Genomic DNA, 13,270 nt, shown 5'->3' with positions numbered 1-13,270 from the left:
CATCTAAACAAGACCTAATTCTTTGTTATGAAAAATAAAGCAGATAATTTCAACTTCGTCCCAATAGAAATAATATTAACTATAACAAAGGCAAGATCATACTAAGGTATGTTTGGTTCCCCTTGCTAAATTTTAGCCAGTTAAAAAAATAAGCTAAAATAATTTAGTCCCACTAGTCAACCTAAAGACTAAAGTAGCTAAAATAATTTTAGCTGACTAAAATATAATAAGGGAACCAAACAGGGTCTAAATGGAGATTACAAATCGAATTATTGTAAAGGAAGGACATAACAGAACTATGTATTGCTAATTAAGACCTACATAAGCTAGCTAGTGATGAAAATCGAATCTTATAGTCCCTATCTAACTCATCATGGTCATCCTCGCCGTTGCACCGCCAGACCTCTCTGGTACACCGCCGAGATGACAGGGCTGCACTCGTCCTCCAGATCCTTGAGCTTCTCCTCGAAGTCCTCCTTGTCGGCATCCGAGTTCATGTCGATCCACTCGTTGGCCTCCCTGATTGCCTCCTCCACCTTCTCCTTCTCGTCGGCGTCCATCTTGTCAGCCATGTTGCCGTCGTCCACCGCGCTCTTGACCTGGTAGACATACGTCTCGAGCTTGTTGCGCGCGTCGACCCGCTCCCTCGCCACCGACGGTCTCCATGCGTCCATGCCCAGAGTGAGCGGCGTGACGTCGAGGACAATCATACGTTTGGTGGTGTTGTCGGCGCGCCCGCTGAGGATACTGCCCTGGACGGCGGCGCCGTGCGCGACGGCCTCGTCGGGGTTAACTCCCTGTTGTGTTAGGCTCCTTGCCGTTGAAGTAGTCCTTGAGCAGCTGCCGCACCTTGGGGATCCTGGTGCTGCCCCCGACGAGCACGATCTCGTCGACGTCGCTCTTCTGCAGCCCCAGCGTCCGCCATGGCCGTCTTCACCGGCACCATGGTCTTGCGGAACAGGTCGCTGTTGAGCTCCTCGAAGCGCGCCCCGGTGAGCTGCTCCGAGATGTCGACGCCGTCGAACAGCGCCTCGCGATCTCCACGCGCACCTGGTGCTGGTTGCTGAGCGCGCGCTTGGCGTGCTCGCACTCGCGGCGAAGCTTCCCTAGCGCGCGAGCGTCGCCGGAGATGTCCCGGCCGTTCTTACCCTTGATGAGCTTGATGAAGTAGTCCATGATTGGTGGAAGTCCTCGCTCCGAGGTGGGTGTCGCCGTTGTTGGTGCCGAGCACCTCGAAGACGCCGTTGTCGATGGCCAGGACGCTGACGTCGAACGTGCCGCCGCCGAGAGGTCGAACACGAGCACCATCTTCTCCGGGCCCTTCTCGTCGATGCCGTAGACGATGGCGGCGGCTGTGGGCTCGTTGATTATGCGGAGCACCTTGAGCCCGGCGATGAGGCCAACGTCCTTGGTGCTGCGCGTTGTCGAAGTAGGCCGGGACGGCGACGACGGCGTCCGTGATATTTTCGGACGTAGGCCTCGGCCGTCTCCTTCATCTTGGTAAGCACCATGGCGCTCACCTCCTCAGGACTGAACTCGCGCACGTCGCCTTGCCTCACCTGGACCCGCACGTGCGGCTTCTGGTTCCTCTCCAAGAGCATCTTCATGTCCCGCTGCAGCACGGCGTTGTTGAACTGGCGCCCGATGAGTCTCTTGGCGTCGTAGATGGTGCGCTCCGGGTTGGCCGCCGCCTGGTTCTTGGCGGCCTCGCCGATGAGGCGCTCGATCGCCACCGTCGGTGAAGGCCACCCATGCATGAGGGCGTGATCCGGTTGCCCTGGTCGTTGGCAATGATCTCCACGCGGCGTTCCGGTAGACGCCGATGCAGGAGTAGGTGTGTGGTGCCCAGCAGCCCAGGTCGATGCCGATCACGGTAGTGCCGCCGCTGGCTCCTCCTTCAGCACCCGCTGATGCGTAGGTCGTCGAGGCCACGAGGAGAAGCAGCCCGGCGACCAGCGGCGCGCGCCAACAGCAACATCCACCCGCCTCCTCCAGCCATCGCGTTGCCGTATTTACACACGCGCCGGACCGCGTCCGCCACTCCGCTGGTATATAAAGCCACCACCTGCGGGCGCGAGTCGACGTGAGCTACGGCCAGGCAACTCGGAGTCTGGCTCCCGGGTATAGTTTTCCAAACGTGCCGTGCCGGCGGCACGGACACCGGCACGGCGCGGCGCGGCACGACACTATGCGGCCCGGCGGCCCGGCCGTGCCGTGCCTATAGTGCCGGCGTGCCGAGCCCCCAGCCCAGGCACGGCCCTATGGCCGGTTGGCCGTGCCGTGTCGTGCCGGCTAGCACGGCAGCCCGGCGTGCCTCGTGTCGGCCCGCAGCACTCGAGGCCGAGGGTGTCGCACTGTCACCGCGTCCAGCGCTCGTGTTCGTCATCGTCGTCGTCGAGGTCGCATCCCCATCCACGGGCGCTGGAGACGTCGTCGCCGGGGGTCGCATCCCAGACGAGCGCCATCGCTGCACATGTCGCGACGTGGTCGTCATGCGGCCGGAGCTGCTCGTCGCGCCGTCGTCGTCGTAGCGTGTGAGCTCTGAGCTCTGCTCGCCGCGCCCCAGGACGCGCGCCGCGCGGAGTCGTCCCGACGAGCGCGCTGCCGCCACCCCCACGTCGAGCTCGTGCTGCCGCTCGCGCCGCCGCTCGCCATGCCGAGCTCGCACCACCATGCGCCCTGGGACATGCGGGTGCTATCCTAGCGAGAGGCCAAGAGCTAGCGATAGTAAACCCTAGATAGAATGCGGGCATGCGGCCGTGGCCGCCGTGCGACGGTGCGAGAGGTAAATGAGAAAAGTGTGAGGATTGGAGTAGATTTTATACCTAGGTTTTCTATCAAGAGTTACATCATATGTTAGAAATACTGGAAGCTGATCCAACGGCTAAGTTCAATCAGGCCATAGCCGTGCCGACCCTTTTTCCGTGTCGTGCCTGGGCCAGCCCACGGGCTGACATTGCGGCCCAGGCACGGGCACGCCGGCAGGCGGGCCGGGCCAGGCTAGTGCCGTGCCTGTTCTGGCCCATCGTGCCCGGCCCATCTGGAAATCTATACTCCTGGGGACGTGTCTTTGTCCAATGGCTGCTGGACGCTTAAACCGCGTGATATGGCCCATTTGTTTTTCTGGTCGGGCCGTCGGGCGGTCACTGGAGGCCTACAACGTGTTCAAAGGCGTGGTGGTGTCAGGACTCAGGACCGGTTTCAAATCAAATCAAGGCCTCGTTTAGTTCCGAAAACTGAAAAGTTTTCGGAACGGTAGCACTTTCGTTTGTTTGTGATAAACATTGTCGAATCATAGACTAACTAGAGTCAAAAGATTCGTCTCGTGATTTACAGTCAAACTGTGTCATTAGTTTTTGTTTTCATCTATATTTAATGTTTCATGCATGGACCATAAGATTCAATGTGACAGAGAATCTTGAAAACTTTTTGGATTTCGGGGTGAACTAAACAAGGCCCAAACAGAAGTATCTTCGCAGCATGGCGCTCATGGTGCTATGATGTGTTATAAAATATATTTTTAGTGGTTGGAACTTTTTCCTTTTCGTCTCTTATAATCCATACCTATCTATAAAGAGGAAAAAATTTCAATCTGCCTCTAAATTTCTTCTGCCAATCTGTCCGTGTTCTGTCCGTGTCCGGGTCGCTTGCTGAAAAAGGAGACACATAGAGAGGAGATGGACGGAGAGAGAGGGGGAAGGAGAGCAGACGCACGTGAAGAGGAGCGAGCTGAGCTGGCGGTTGATGGCATGCCGAACACGCTTGGCGTTGGAGGGGTGCACGTACACCGTGAGCTCCGCCTTCGTGATCCGGAGCACCTCCATTGCTCGGCGGCGGCTGCCGTCGAGCTTGACTCAAAGGCGAAGGCGGACACGACAGGGCACGCCGAACCCACCGGTAGAGCCGCTCGGTGTTGGGGGAACGGCGTCTCCGGCAAGCATGATAGTGTCCCGCTCGCGAGGAGGCTGGGGGCCGCGGCGAGGGAGAGAAGACTGGGGCCACGGAAAGCTAGGAAGGCGAAAGGAGGCCACCAGGGCTTTCAGACCCCAACAGCTTCGTGCCTTGATCAATACAGCCCACACAATCGATCAAAATGGACCCTCTTACGGCCCATTAAATTCATTATCTGGATGTGCATCAAAATGGACACAAAGAGAACTATAAATTACCTTATATCTGTATCCGATATGAATATCAGTATTATTTAATTTTATCATTTATTTATTTTTTTAATATATAAATTGTGAAACTTTCAGCTCTTAATTTCTGTCCGCTAATCTATTCGTGTCTGAGTTGCTTCAAAGCCAGTGGAAGAGGGAAAAAGGAATATAAGCTTTTCTAGGATTCCCAATGCAAAATCTCCTAACATATAACAATACACATCAGAACACATTGAGAATAAAGAAAGTATAGGGGTCCAGGTGTAAAATGTTTGTCCTGTTAGTTTACTTTTTTAAATTCTTTAAATTGGCTGAAAATTGATAAATGTGTAATAATTCATAGAAAAATCTAAAAATTACAAAATAAATTTTGTTCAGCTCCACATATGTAGATCTATGCAGTAAATAAAAAATATCACAAATTTTAGTATATATTTTTTGCTAGAGATGCTTGCCTATGCTTTTTAGTGTAAAATTTAAATTGTAATTATCTTGCTCCAATTATTATGAAAATTTAATGGTAGCTTTTTTAATATGATGCTTGATTTATGGTAAAAGTTTTAGCACCATTCCTACATATCTCACCGATTTACTAATTTACCTAGATTTATGCTTGAGGATGATTTCACTACATTTGCACGATGTGTTGTTATGTCATATGAATACTTCACAAGCCCATGTGTTCATAATCTACATACATTTAACTGTTATATCATATTTCATAGAAACCCTAATCTAAATAAAAAAATAAAGCTAGCAACAAACTTCTCATGTTTTAATATAATACTAAGGTATATTAAGAGGTAATATTAGAGTAAGATAAAGTTTGACTAATTTCTATTTTTATTATTAAATAAATATGTCTCCAAGCTACATATTATTGTAAATATTAACTATCTAATACCATAGATGTCATGGTTATCAATGAAATAAGTTATGGACTTTAAATTTTATAAAAAGGATAAATATAAATAGATATGTAACATTGTATCATCACGCTGTTTGATGTTTTTCTCCCGTTGCAACGCACGGACATATTTGCTAGACAACATAATAGTTGAAAGTAGAAGAACAAATAGATAAAGAGACTATTCTTTTATTTCTCTAAATATTGGTAATTACAATATAGAGCTCCCACGTATATATATTTCTACCAAGATTTAAGAGTTTTGATAAAAGCCCATATAGAAAAGACTAGGATTAGAATTCTTTCTCCTTTTCTTCTAGGATTATTGTTTTACAGTGTGACGAACTCAATACCGATATCGTACACAAATTGCAATGCTTTTTGTGTCAAGATCGGTAACAAAACACGCTTTAATGTTTGTATTTGTAGAAATTATGGCCGAATCAGGTCATCAAAAAGGGTAATATCTTTCACCCTCCACTTGAATATATATAAAAAAAGTACCGGTCCACCTAGCGCTCGGACGTCCGGCTCTAGGGGCATGTCCAGACGAACCTATCACCTGGACGCACCGGCACCCGACCGATCCCACCAATCCGAACAGACGAGATACATTGTCCAGTCGTGTCGGCCCGTCCTACGCTTGCGGCGTGCTCACGTGCGGCCCCACACAGCCATACCGCTGCGCCGCCGTCTCGCCACGCCCCCATCCCACCACACCGCCCATCCTCTCGCCGCGCACCCTGCCTTGATCCCCTCTGCAGCAGCGGTCCTCCCGCTGGCACGCTATGCCCCGTAGGCACTGCTATGGCTCTAGCGGTCCCAACAGCGGGCAATGGATTCTATTACCGTAGGCCAGGCAACGTTACCGTGTGTTTTCCTCTTCTTTTTTTTTTTTGCAAATGGGCATCACTACTTGCTGGGGGCATGGATCCCCTAGCCATGACCGCTGCTGGCCTGGCTGGGGGTGCACCTTCCTTGTCCGTGAGCACAACTGGCTTGCTAGGGGCGTGGCCGCCCCTAGCCATGGGCGCTGTTGGCCCGGCTGGAGGAGCTGCCATGCTCGTCGGCACTATTGCTATGACTGGCGGTATTGCTGTAGAAGACCTTGTGCATTCTTTCCAAGTTTCTAGATTGCAAGCGAAATGTCGTGTGTCGTTGACCAACAAGAGGGCAAGAGATGATGAGGTATGAGATTGTCTTCCAATTTTTCGCAGCAATGTGTTGTGGGAAAGTTTGATTTGGATGATGAAAATATCGTGGGATACCATGGTCTTTTCTTGCGACTGTGGGATACCATGGTCATAGTGGATTGATTGTCATACCATATACCATACTCCCTCCATACCTATGTTAGTTGATGTTTAGGACAGGATTGTGCTTACCAAAGAGTGATTAATTAGGATATATCTTTCCATCCTTGCCCTTATTAAACAGAGGTGTGGGTGCACTTAATATAAGAAATTTCGTAACTCTAGCAAGCTGTGTTCAATTTCTGGTAGCCACTTTTCTTTTTTGAGTGGGGCTTGGTTTTGCCTCGACGCCAGGCCGAGATTAATTGCATGTCGAGCGGAGCTAGCCCTGTGCATGCGCCAACAAAAAGTTTGTCAGGGGCAAACACGTCCATGTGCAGGTGTTGACACGCTCAACGTCAACCTTTATAAAATTAGAAGGGTCACCTAGAACGACATGTAATACGGGTATGGAGGAAGTACATACTTGTATAATCCTGCAGTAATAAAACGCTTTAAAATCAAATGAGCTGGTTAGTACGGTAGCATTTGTGCAACATGATGACCAAATCTAACTCTTTAAAATTGGATTTTTTAAGAAAGAAGTGTTTACAGTACAATCTGTTTTCTGAGGGCTTGTTTAGTCCCAAAAATTTTCAAGATTCCCCATCACATCGAATCTTGCAGCATATGCATGATGCATTAAATATACATGAAAATAAAAACTAATTGTACAGTTTACCTGTAAATCGCGAGACGAATCTTTTAAGCCTAGTTACTCTAAGATTGGATAATATTTGTCAAATAAAAACGAAAGTGCTACAGTGACAAAAACCCAAAGTTTTTGCGAACTGAACAAGGCCTGACTGTCATGCTGTAAGATTTGTTTGGCTGATGATTAGGCGATTACTACTGTATATGTCGAAACCACATGCCAAGTAAGATTCCACAGGAACAGGCGGCAAAGATAGCTAAACTGCCCTTGCTTTTTAACCAGGTGTGAATTATATTAAAAAGAAAAAAAACAGTCTCCGCTTTCACCTCGTAGCCTTCCCCGTGCATCCCAGCAGCGAGCGGCCAGAAACAAAGCGGTGCGTTAAGAGTCCCGGCCCTTGCGCTTCGTCATTGCCTCTTAGAAACCAGCTAAGCTATTGTTGCAGAAATCGCACGCGCGATCATCATATCGAGAACCGAGGACGACGACGACGACCTACTACGATGGCCCGGCCGTGCCTCCTCCCCTTCCTGGTCGCCGCCGCGGCGGTGCTCATCACGTGGGCGCCCGGCGGCGCGCTCGGCAAGTCGAAGTTCGCCAAGAAAAGCGACGACGTCGTGAACGGGCCCCTGCTGACGGACAAGATCAAGGCGAAGAAGACGCTGATCGTTGGGCCCGACGAGGAGTTCAAGACGGTGCAGTCCGCCATCGACGCCGTGCCCGCCGGCAACACCGAGTGGATCATCGTCCACCTGCGCTCAGGCCTGCACAGGCACGCACGCATGCTTGCTTGCCTTTTACTATTATTCTTCTTATTATTATATATATGCATGATGCATGATTTCCAACGACCACACGCATGTGTATATGCACTGCAGGGGCAAAGTTATTATACCGGAGAACAAGCCCTTCATCTTCGTGAGGGGTAACGGCAAAGGCCGGACCTCCATCTCCCACGAGTCCGCCTCTTCCGACAACGCTGAGTCCGCTGCCTTCACCGTCAGCGCGGACAACGTCGTCGTCTTCGGCGTCAGCTTCAGGGTCCGTGCGTGCAGCAGTGCCCTCTCCGTCGTTTCCGTGTCTAGCTAGTACTAGAATAGAAATAGAATGGTGCAGTGCTGACACGATATCTGCATCCAATGAAACTTGTTGACGACGACAGAACAGCGCCCGCGTGGGTCTGGTGAACGACCCGGAGATCCGTTCGGTGGCAGCCATGGTGGAAGGAGACAAGGTGGCCTTCTACCACTGCGCGTTCTACAGCCCCCACCACACCCTCTTCGACAGCGCCGGCCGCCACTACTACGAGAGCTGCTACATCCAGGGCAACATCGACTTCATCTTCGGCAACGGCCAGTCCATGTTCCAGTGCCCGGAGATCTTCGTCAAGCCTGACCGGCGGACGGAGATCCGGGGCTCCATCACCGCGCAGGTGCGCGAGGAAGAGGACACCACCGGCTTCGTCTTCCTCAAGGGCAAAGTCTACGGCGTCGGCGAGGTGTACCTGGGCCGCGTCACCGCGCCGGACTCGCGCGTCATCTTCTCCGACACCTACCTCTCCAGGACCGTCAACGCCGCCGGGTGGACCACCATAGGCTACACCGGCAGCACCGAGTAAGAAGTTAACTCTCTACTACTACTCTATTAGTACTATTGTTTATATATTAAGCTTGAATTGAATTGAATTGAATTGATGGCCATATATGAATAATTGCAGCAAGGTGATGCTCGCGGAGTTCAACTGCACCGGGCCGGGCGCTGACGTTACGAATCGCGTGCCATGGTCGCGGCGCTTCTCTCAGAACGACGCGGCCAAGTACCTGACCATCGACTTCATCAACGGCAAGGAATGGCTGCCGGCGTACTACTACTGATCCCACAGCTGGATCGGACATGCATCTTGCATTTGTGTATGTTGCCGTGTGTTCGGCCGAGACCCTTCTTGCGCGCTGCTGCTCTCGAGTAGTAGTGTAACCCGTGTAACGCCAAATTATTCTGATTGATCGATGACACACACACACACACACACTGAACGATGATCCTTTTCTTGCCATACGACCGACACATTTTCATTGTTGATCCCGATCAGTTCCAGATTAAATTTCTGTGCACGCATTAGAACATGTTGAAGCTAGCACCTTTTTCCGTGGACTAACAGCTCCCAGACCATCACATTTGTTTGCCTCTATCAGGGTAAATATTAGAATTTCAAGGTTAGTTATACTAGAATTTCGATCTGTATTTTGCAGTATTAGCTGGTAGAGTTAGAAATTCTAGTATGTTTCCAGTGCAACCATCAGCTCTCTTCTCTCTGTCTCTGTCTCTGCCACCGCCATTCCTTCTCTCTCTACCTCTCTCTGTCCGCCCAGGGCCGCTCCTTTTTTTTTTTTTGTCCCTATCTCTTGATTTTTCCTCTTGCATTCTCAAATATTTTTTTTAATCTCGGTTTATTTTAATTGAACATACCAAAAACTGCTGCCGCCACTACGGGAGGGAGTGGCTTCCTAGTGCCAAATGCACTCGGAGAAGGCCTAATTGCACTGGGGAAGCCTTCCCCGAGTGCAACACTCGGGGAAGAGCCTCCGGGGTATCTCTTCACGGGAAAGACGTCTTCCCCGAGAGCCGAAAATCATGCACTCGGAGAAGGCTTTCCCGAGAGCCGTTCTGGCACTCGGGGAAGAATTAACGTCGTTGGTTGTCAGCCGGCGCCGTTACCTTCTTATTATTTTTTTTTATTTTCTTCTCCGAGTGCAACACTCGGGGAAGAAACCCTCTTCCCCGAGTGCTGCATCCCAGACACTCGGGGAAGCCACTTTGAAAATCTTTTTTTATTATTTTTTGCTTTTCCATGTAAACAACAAAGCATATATATATATATATATATCATAAACTACAAATCAACAGTAATATATCACAAACCATATTTATATATATTTATATCACAAACGACCAAATTTGTACGAAATTTACAATATATTACAAACCACACCTTCAAAAGTACACATTATTCCAAGTTCACAAGTTCAATACATAAAAACGACTCCGAAGATGGCTCACGTTGATGGTTCAGTGTGCCATGCCGGCGAGGGCTGGGACGCCCCAGCTTGTGATCCCGGCGTGGCGAAGCAGTGCAGGCACGACCGCAACACCGGCGAAGGCGATCAGGGTCACCAAGGTGCTTTGGGTCCCATCCGACAGGTCCTGCTCTACAAATAAGAAACACATCACAACATAATAAATACTAGTGATTTGCGCGTGCCCATGCGCGCGGAGTCATGGCCACAGCTTTAGGGCGCGCGAGTCATGGCCACACCTCTATCCGGTAAATTCAATAATATTAACAAAGAATGAATATGACATGTTCTATCTGGGAATGAAATAATTATTTCATACAAACTGAAAATATCACAGGAGGTTTTTGTTTCCACCACCCAGACTACAGTTAGGCCGAACAACACGACAACATGCGTGCTAAATCTGAAGCTGAACTTTTAATACCTGCAAGATGTGCATACCCTATATATATATTATGAGACATAGGGGGTGTCCAAATGCTACTTATATATTTTACATGAAATAGTCCCACACCGAGACAGCAGAGACCATTGTGTGCAACCTATAAATTGAACCATATAGCGGGAGTCAACAGGTCTATAACCCGATTTTGCATTTCAAACTCTGAACTACTGATAATGTAGATGTCATCCCCTGTATGAGTGCACTGTTGGTTCTCACATCAGGACCTAGGATTTCACCATACATGTTGTTACCCTGTGACAGACATGGGAGCAAATATAAAAGTACTTGTGTAATTATATGTAGGTGGTGCTATAGCTAGAAAGATAATGCAAGAAAGTTCTAAATAAAAACCAATAGTCTATAAGCAAAATGAATTTGTGTTACTCGGCTTACAAAAAGTCCAAAACTATGAGCCCCTTAAGCACTGTTGTACTACATCAAAGGCTACTGCTTACATATCATAAATCAGCCAACTCACCCATAGACTACTGACACCAGGGTCACGAACTTGACAAGCTGATAGATCGAAGCAAACTTCAGATATTATTTCAGGAAACCTAAAGTTGCAGTTTGTATCTAGAACGTAATCAGAGGAATCCTAAAATGCTTCTTACAACACAAAGTTCAACATATGAGACAACATTCAAACCATTTTAATTCGGTGGTAGTGGCTGAATACATTATGCAATATACATAAATCTTGCAGCTTTTCCATATGAAGTTTTCAGGGTCTAACTTCTTTATCAATATAATATTGACCTTTCCCACCAGGGGTCACTTTTTAAAAAAAAACTGGAGTATTAAAATTATAGGCAGTCCCAAACTCCTAAACGAAACCTGATATTTCAAAGCTCCAATCTCTTAGCACATGTGAAACTTATTTACAGGTAATTAAGCACACAAATATTCAGTAACTTTTATAATGCATAAATGATAAAAAACAAGAAAAAAGACTGGAGTATTGGTAGAAGAAATGTAAGCATACCACTTTAGGTTGAGCCGAGCTTCAAAAATTCCAGCAGCTGACAAACCTTTGAGAAGCAAGGTGGGATGGACGGATCTGGTAAATAGGATGAAAAAAATAGAACAATTAGGTACAATTTATCTTTTGTTGTAAAGCAATGGAAAATTCAAAATGTCAAACCAAACACATGAGATATGCATATCTATCAAAACAATAAGTATTTTGAGTGACTAGATGAATAGGCATCACCATCTTACTGCCGGGGTACCTTGCTCTCTCTCATGTTATCCATTTTCTTGTACCACTTGGGACCTGCTCTGAGATGCCATATCCTCTTCGATTGGATCCAATTTGTCTCCACACCTAAAAGCTTTGTCTAATGTTTTACATGCCCAGCTCCTTGAATTAAAATAGTGACTATAAAGAGCACTAAAACAAACTGGCAAATTTGTTAAGCTTGGGCTCTCGATGACTTACACGAAGGAACTTGCATACAACTCCTATTTTTTCTGTCCCAGGCACAAAGGCAACTAAATAAGCTCTAAGCATCGTAAATTATTCTAATATTTGTCACATCCATCAAAATTAGTTTAGTTCAGAAAGGACAAGGGCAAAACAACACAAAAAATAAATTAAGGAAAGCGAGATATGTTATGGAGGTGAATGCATACCAATCTAGTACAAAGTGCAGAGTATAAAATCTTTGTTCAATTCATGATTAGTGTTCTTCTTTACCAAAGTGTGTTGAGCTCCTGTGAAATGCTAAAAATAACTTTAATTAGCAGACACATCAGCAAATAAAAAGCAAAACTCTAAACAGCGAAAATTAAGTTGCAATATCTGGCATATTAGTGTTTGGTTGAGCTGGAACAGAACTTGACAAATCTCTTGGTGAGAGGAAAACTACCAACAAATCAAGAACTTCAAAAAAAAGAAGCAGGTAGACAAGAAGAAAGGAGAGGAAGATTACCAAGATGGATGGATCTGCCTAATGCATTAAATATAATACACAGTAGACAATAAGCACCTGTATTTTAGAAGAACTAGAGCTCCAGGCCATGCATGAACCCATCGAAACTGTTAAGTAGTCTGATTGCCCTTTATGCGCAATGCCTATCATTAGGCAAGTAATTTCGCATCCGAACTCCTTGCTGTTCCTCCACACCATCCGAACTCCGAGGAGAGCAGTCAGGGGGGCGCACTACTGCCTTGGGGGCCGCCGCCTTGTGGCCGCCGGGCACGCACGCGAGGGGTTTGGGCGTAGGGCCGGTGTAGGGCACGCGCACGAGGCGCTAGGGTTGGAGGCGGGGAGGGGCCGGTGCAGGGGAGGGGAGGGCGCGCTCGGGGGCGAGGGAGGAGCGACAGCGGTGCAGGGCAGGGCCGGCGCACGAGAGGGAAGGGCGGCGCAGCGCGGACGGCGGCGGGCCTTGCGGGTGGTGCTTGGCGGCGGCGCAGCTGGCACGGGGCGGGGGTTGGAGGCGGAGTGGGGCGCGCGGGGGGGTTGGGGTTGGGGGTGGGGCAGGATGGGCCGGTTCGGCCTAATTAGGCCTGGCCGGCTCTCGGGGAAGAAATAGGGCAAAAAAAACAAAAAAAATCTTCCCCGAGAGCTTTGTCCTCGCACTCGGGGAAGAATTTTTACTTTTTTTGTTTTTTTGCCCCATTTTTTTATATGGTCTTCCCACATTATTTAAAACTTCTTGTTCTAATTTGGAGAAATTTTAAATTTTTTAGTATATTTCATTAGGTTTTTTCGTTTTATTGTTTTTCAAACTC

The 13,270-nt window shown here is 48.3% G+C and overlaps 1 protein-coding gene and 1 pseudogene across 1 annotated transcript; one reads left to right on the top strand and one right to left on the bottom strand.

The window, feature by feature from the left end:
* LOC8074956 lies at positions 378-2,465 on the bottom strand (annotated as a pseudogene).
* Positions 7,432-9,137, top strand: LOC8075424 (probable pectinesterase 67). The gene is made up of 4 exons (XM_002457901.2): positions 7,432-7,786; positions 7,893-8,055; positions 8,177-8,628; positions 8,732-9,137. The coding sequence occupies exons 1-4, from the start codon at positions 7,518-7,520 to the stop codon at positions 8,886-8,888; spliced, it is 1,041 nt and encodes a 346-aa protein (XP_002457946.1). The 5' UTR covers positions 7,432-7,517; the 3' UTR covers positions 8,889-9,137.

The sequence above is a fragment of the Sorghum bicolor genome, chromosome 3, assembly GCF_000003195.3.
Source record: "Sorghum bicolor cultivar BTx623 chromosome 3, Sorghum_bicolor_NCBIv3, whole genome shotgun sequence".
Lineage (NCBI taxonomy): Eukaryota > Viridiplantae > Streptophyta > Magnoliopsida > Poales > Poaceae > Sorghum > Sorghum bicolor.
This window is presented reverse-complemented; position numbering and strand designations above follow the sequence as displayed.

Bases quoted from the DNA above. Each gene is read 5' to 3' on its own strand.
- LOC8075424 (XM_002457901.2), top strand. From the start codon at position 7,518: ATGGCCCGGCCGTGCCTCCTCCCCTTCCTGGTCGCCGCCGCGGCGGTG. The intron at 7,787-7,892 runs GCACGCACGCAT...TATGCACTGCAG, and splicing joins CTGCGCTCAGGCCTGCACAG to GGGCAAAGTTATTATACCGG. The intron at 8,056-8,176 runs GTCCGTGCGTGC...TGACGACGACAG, and splicing joins TCTTCGGCGTCAGCTTCAGG to AACAGCGCCCGCGTGGGTCT.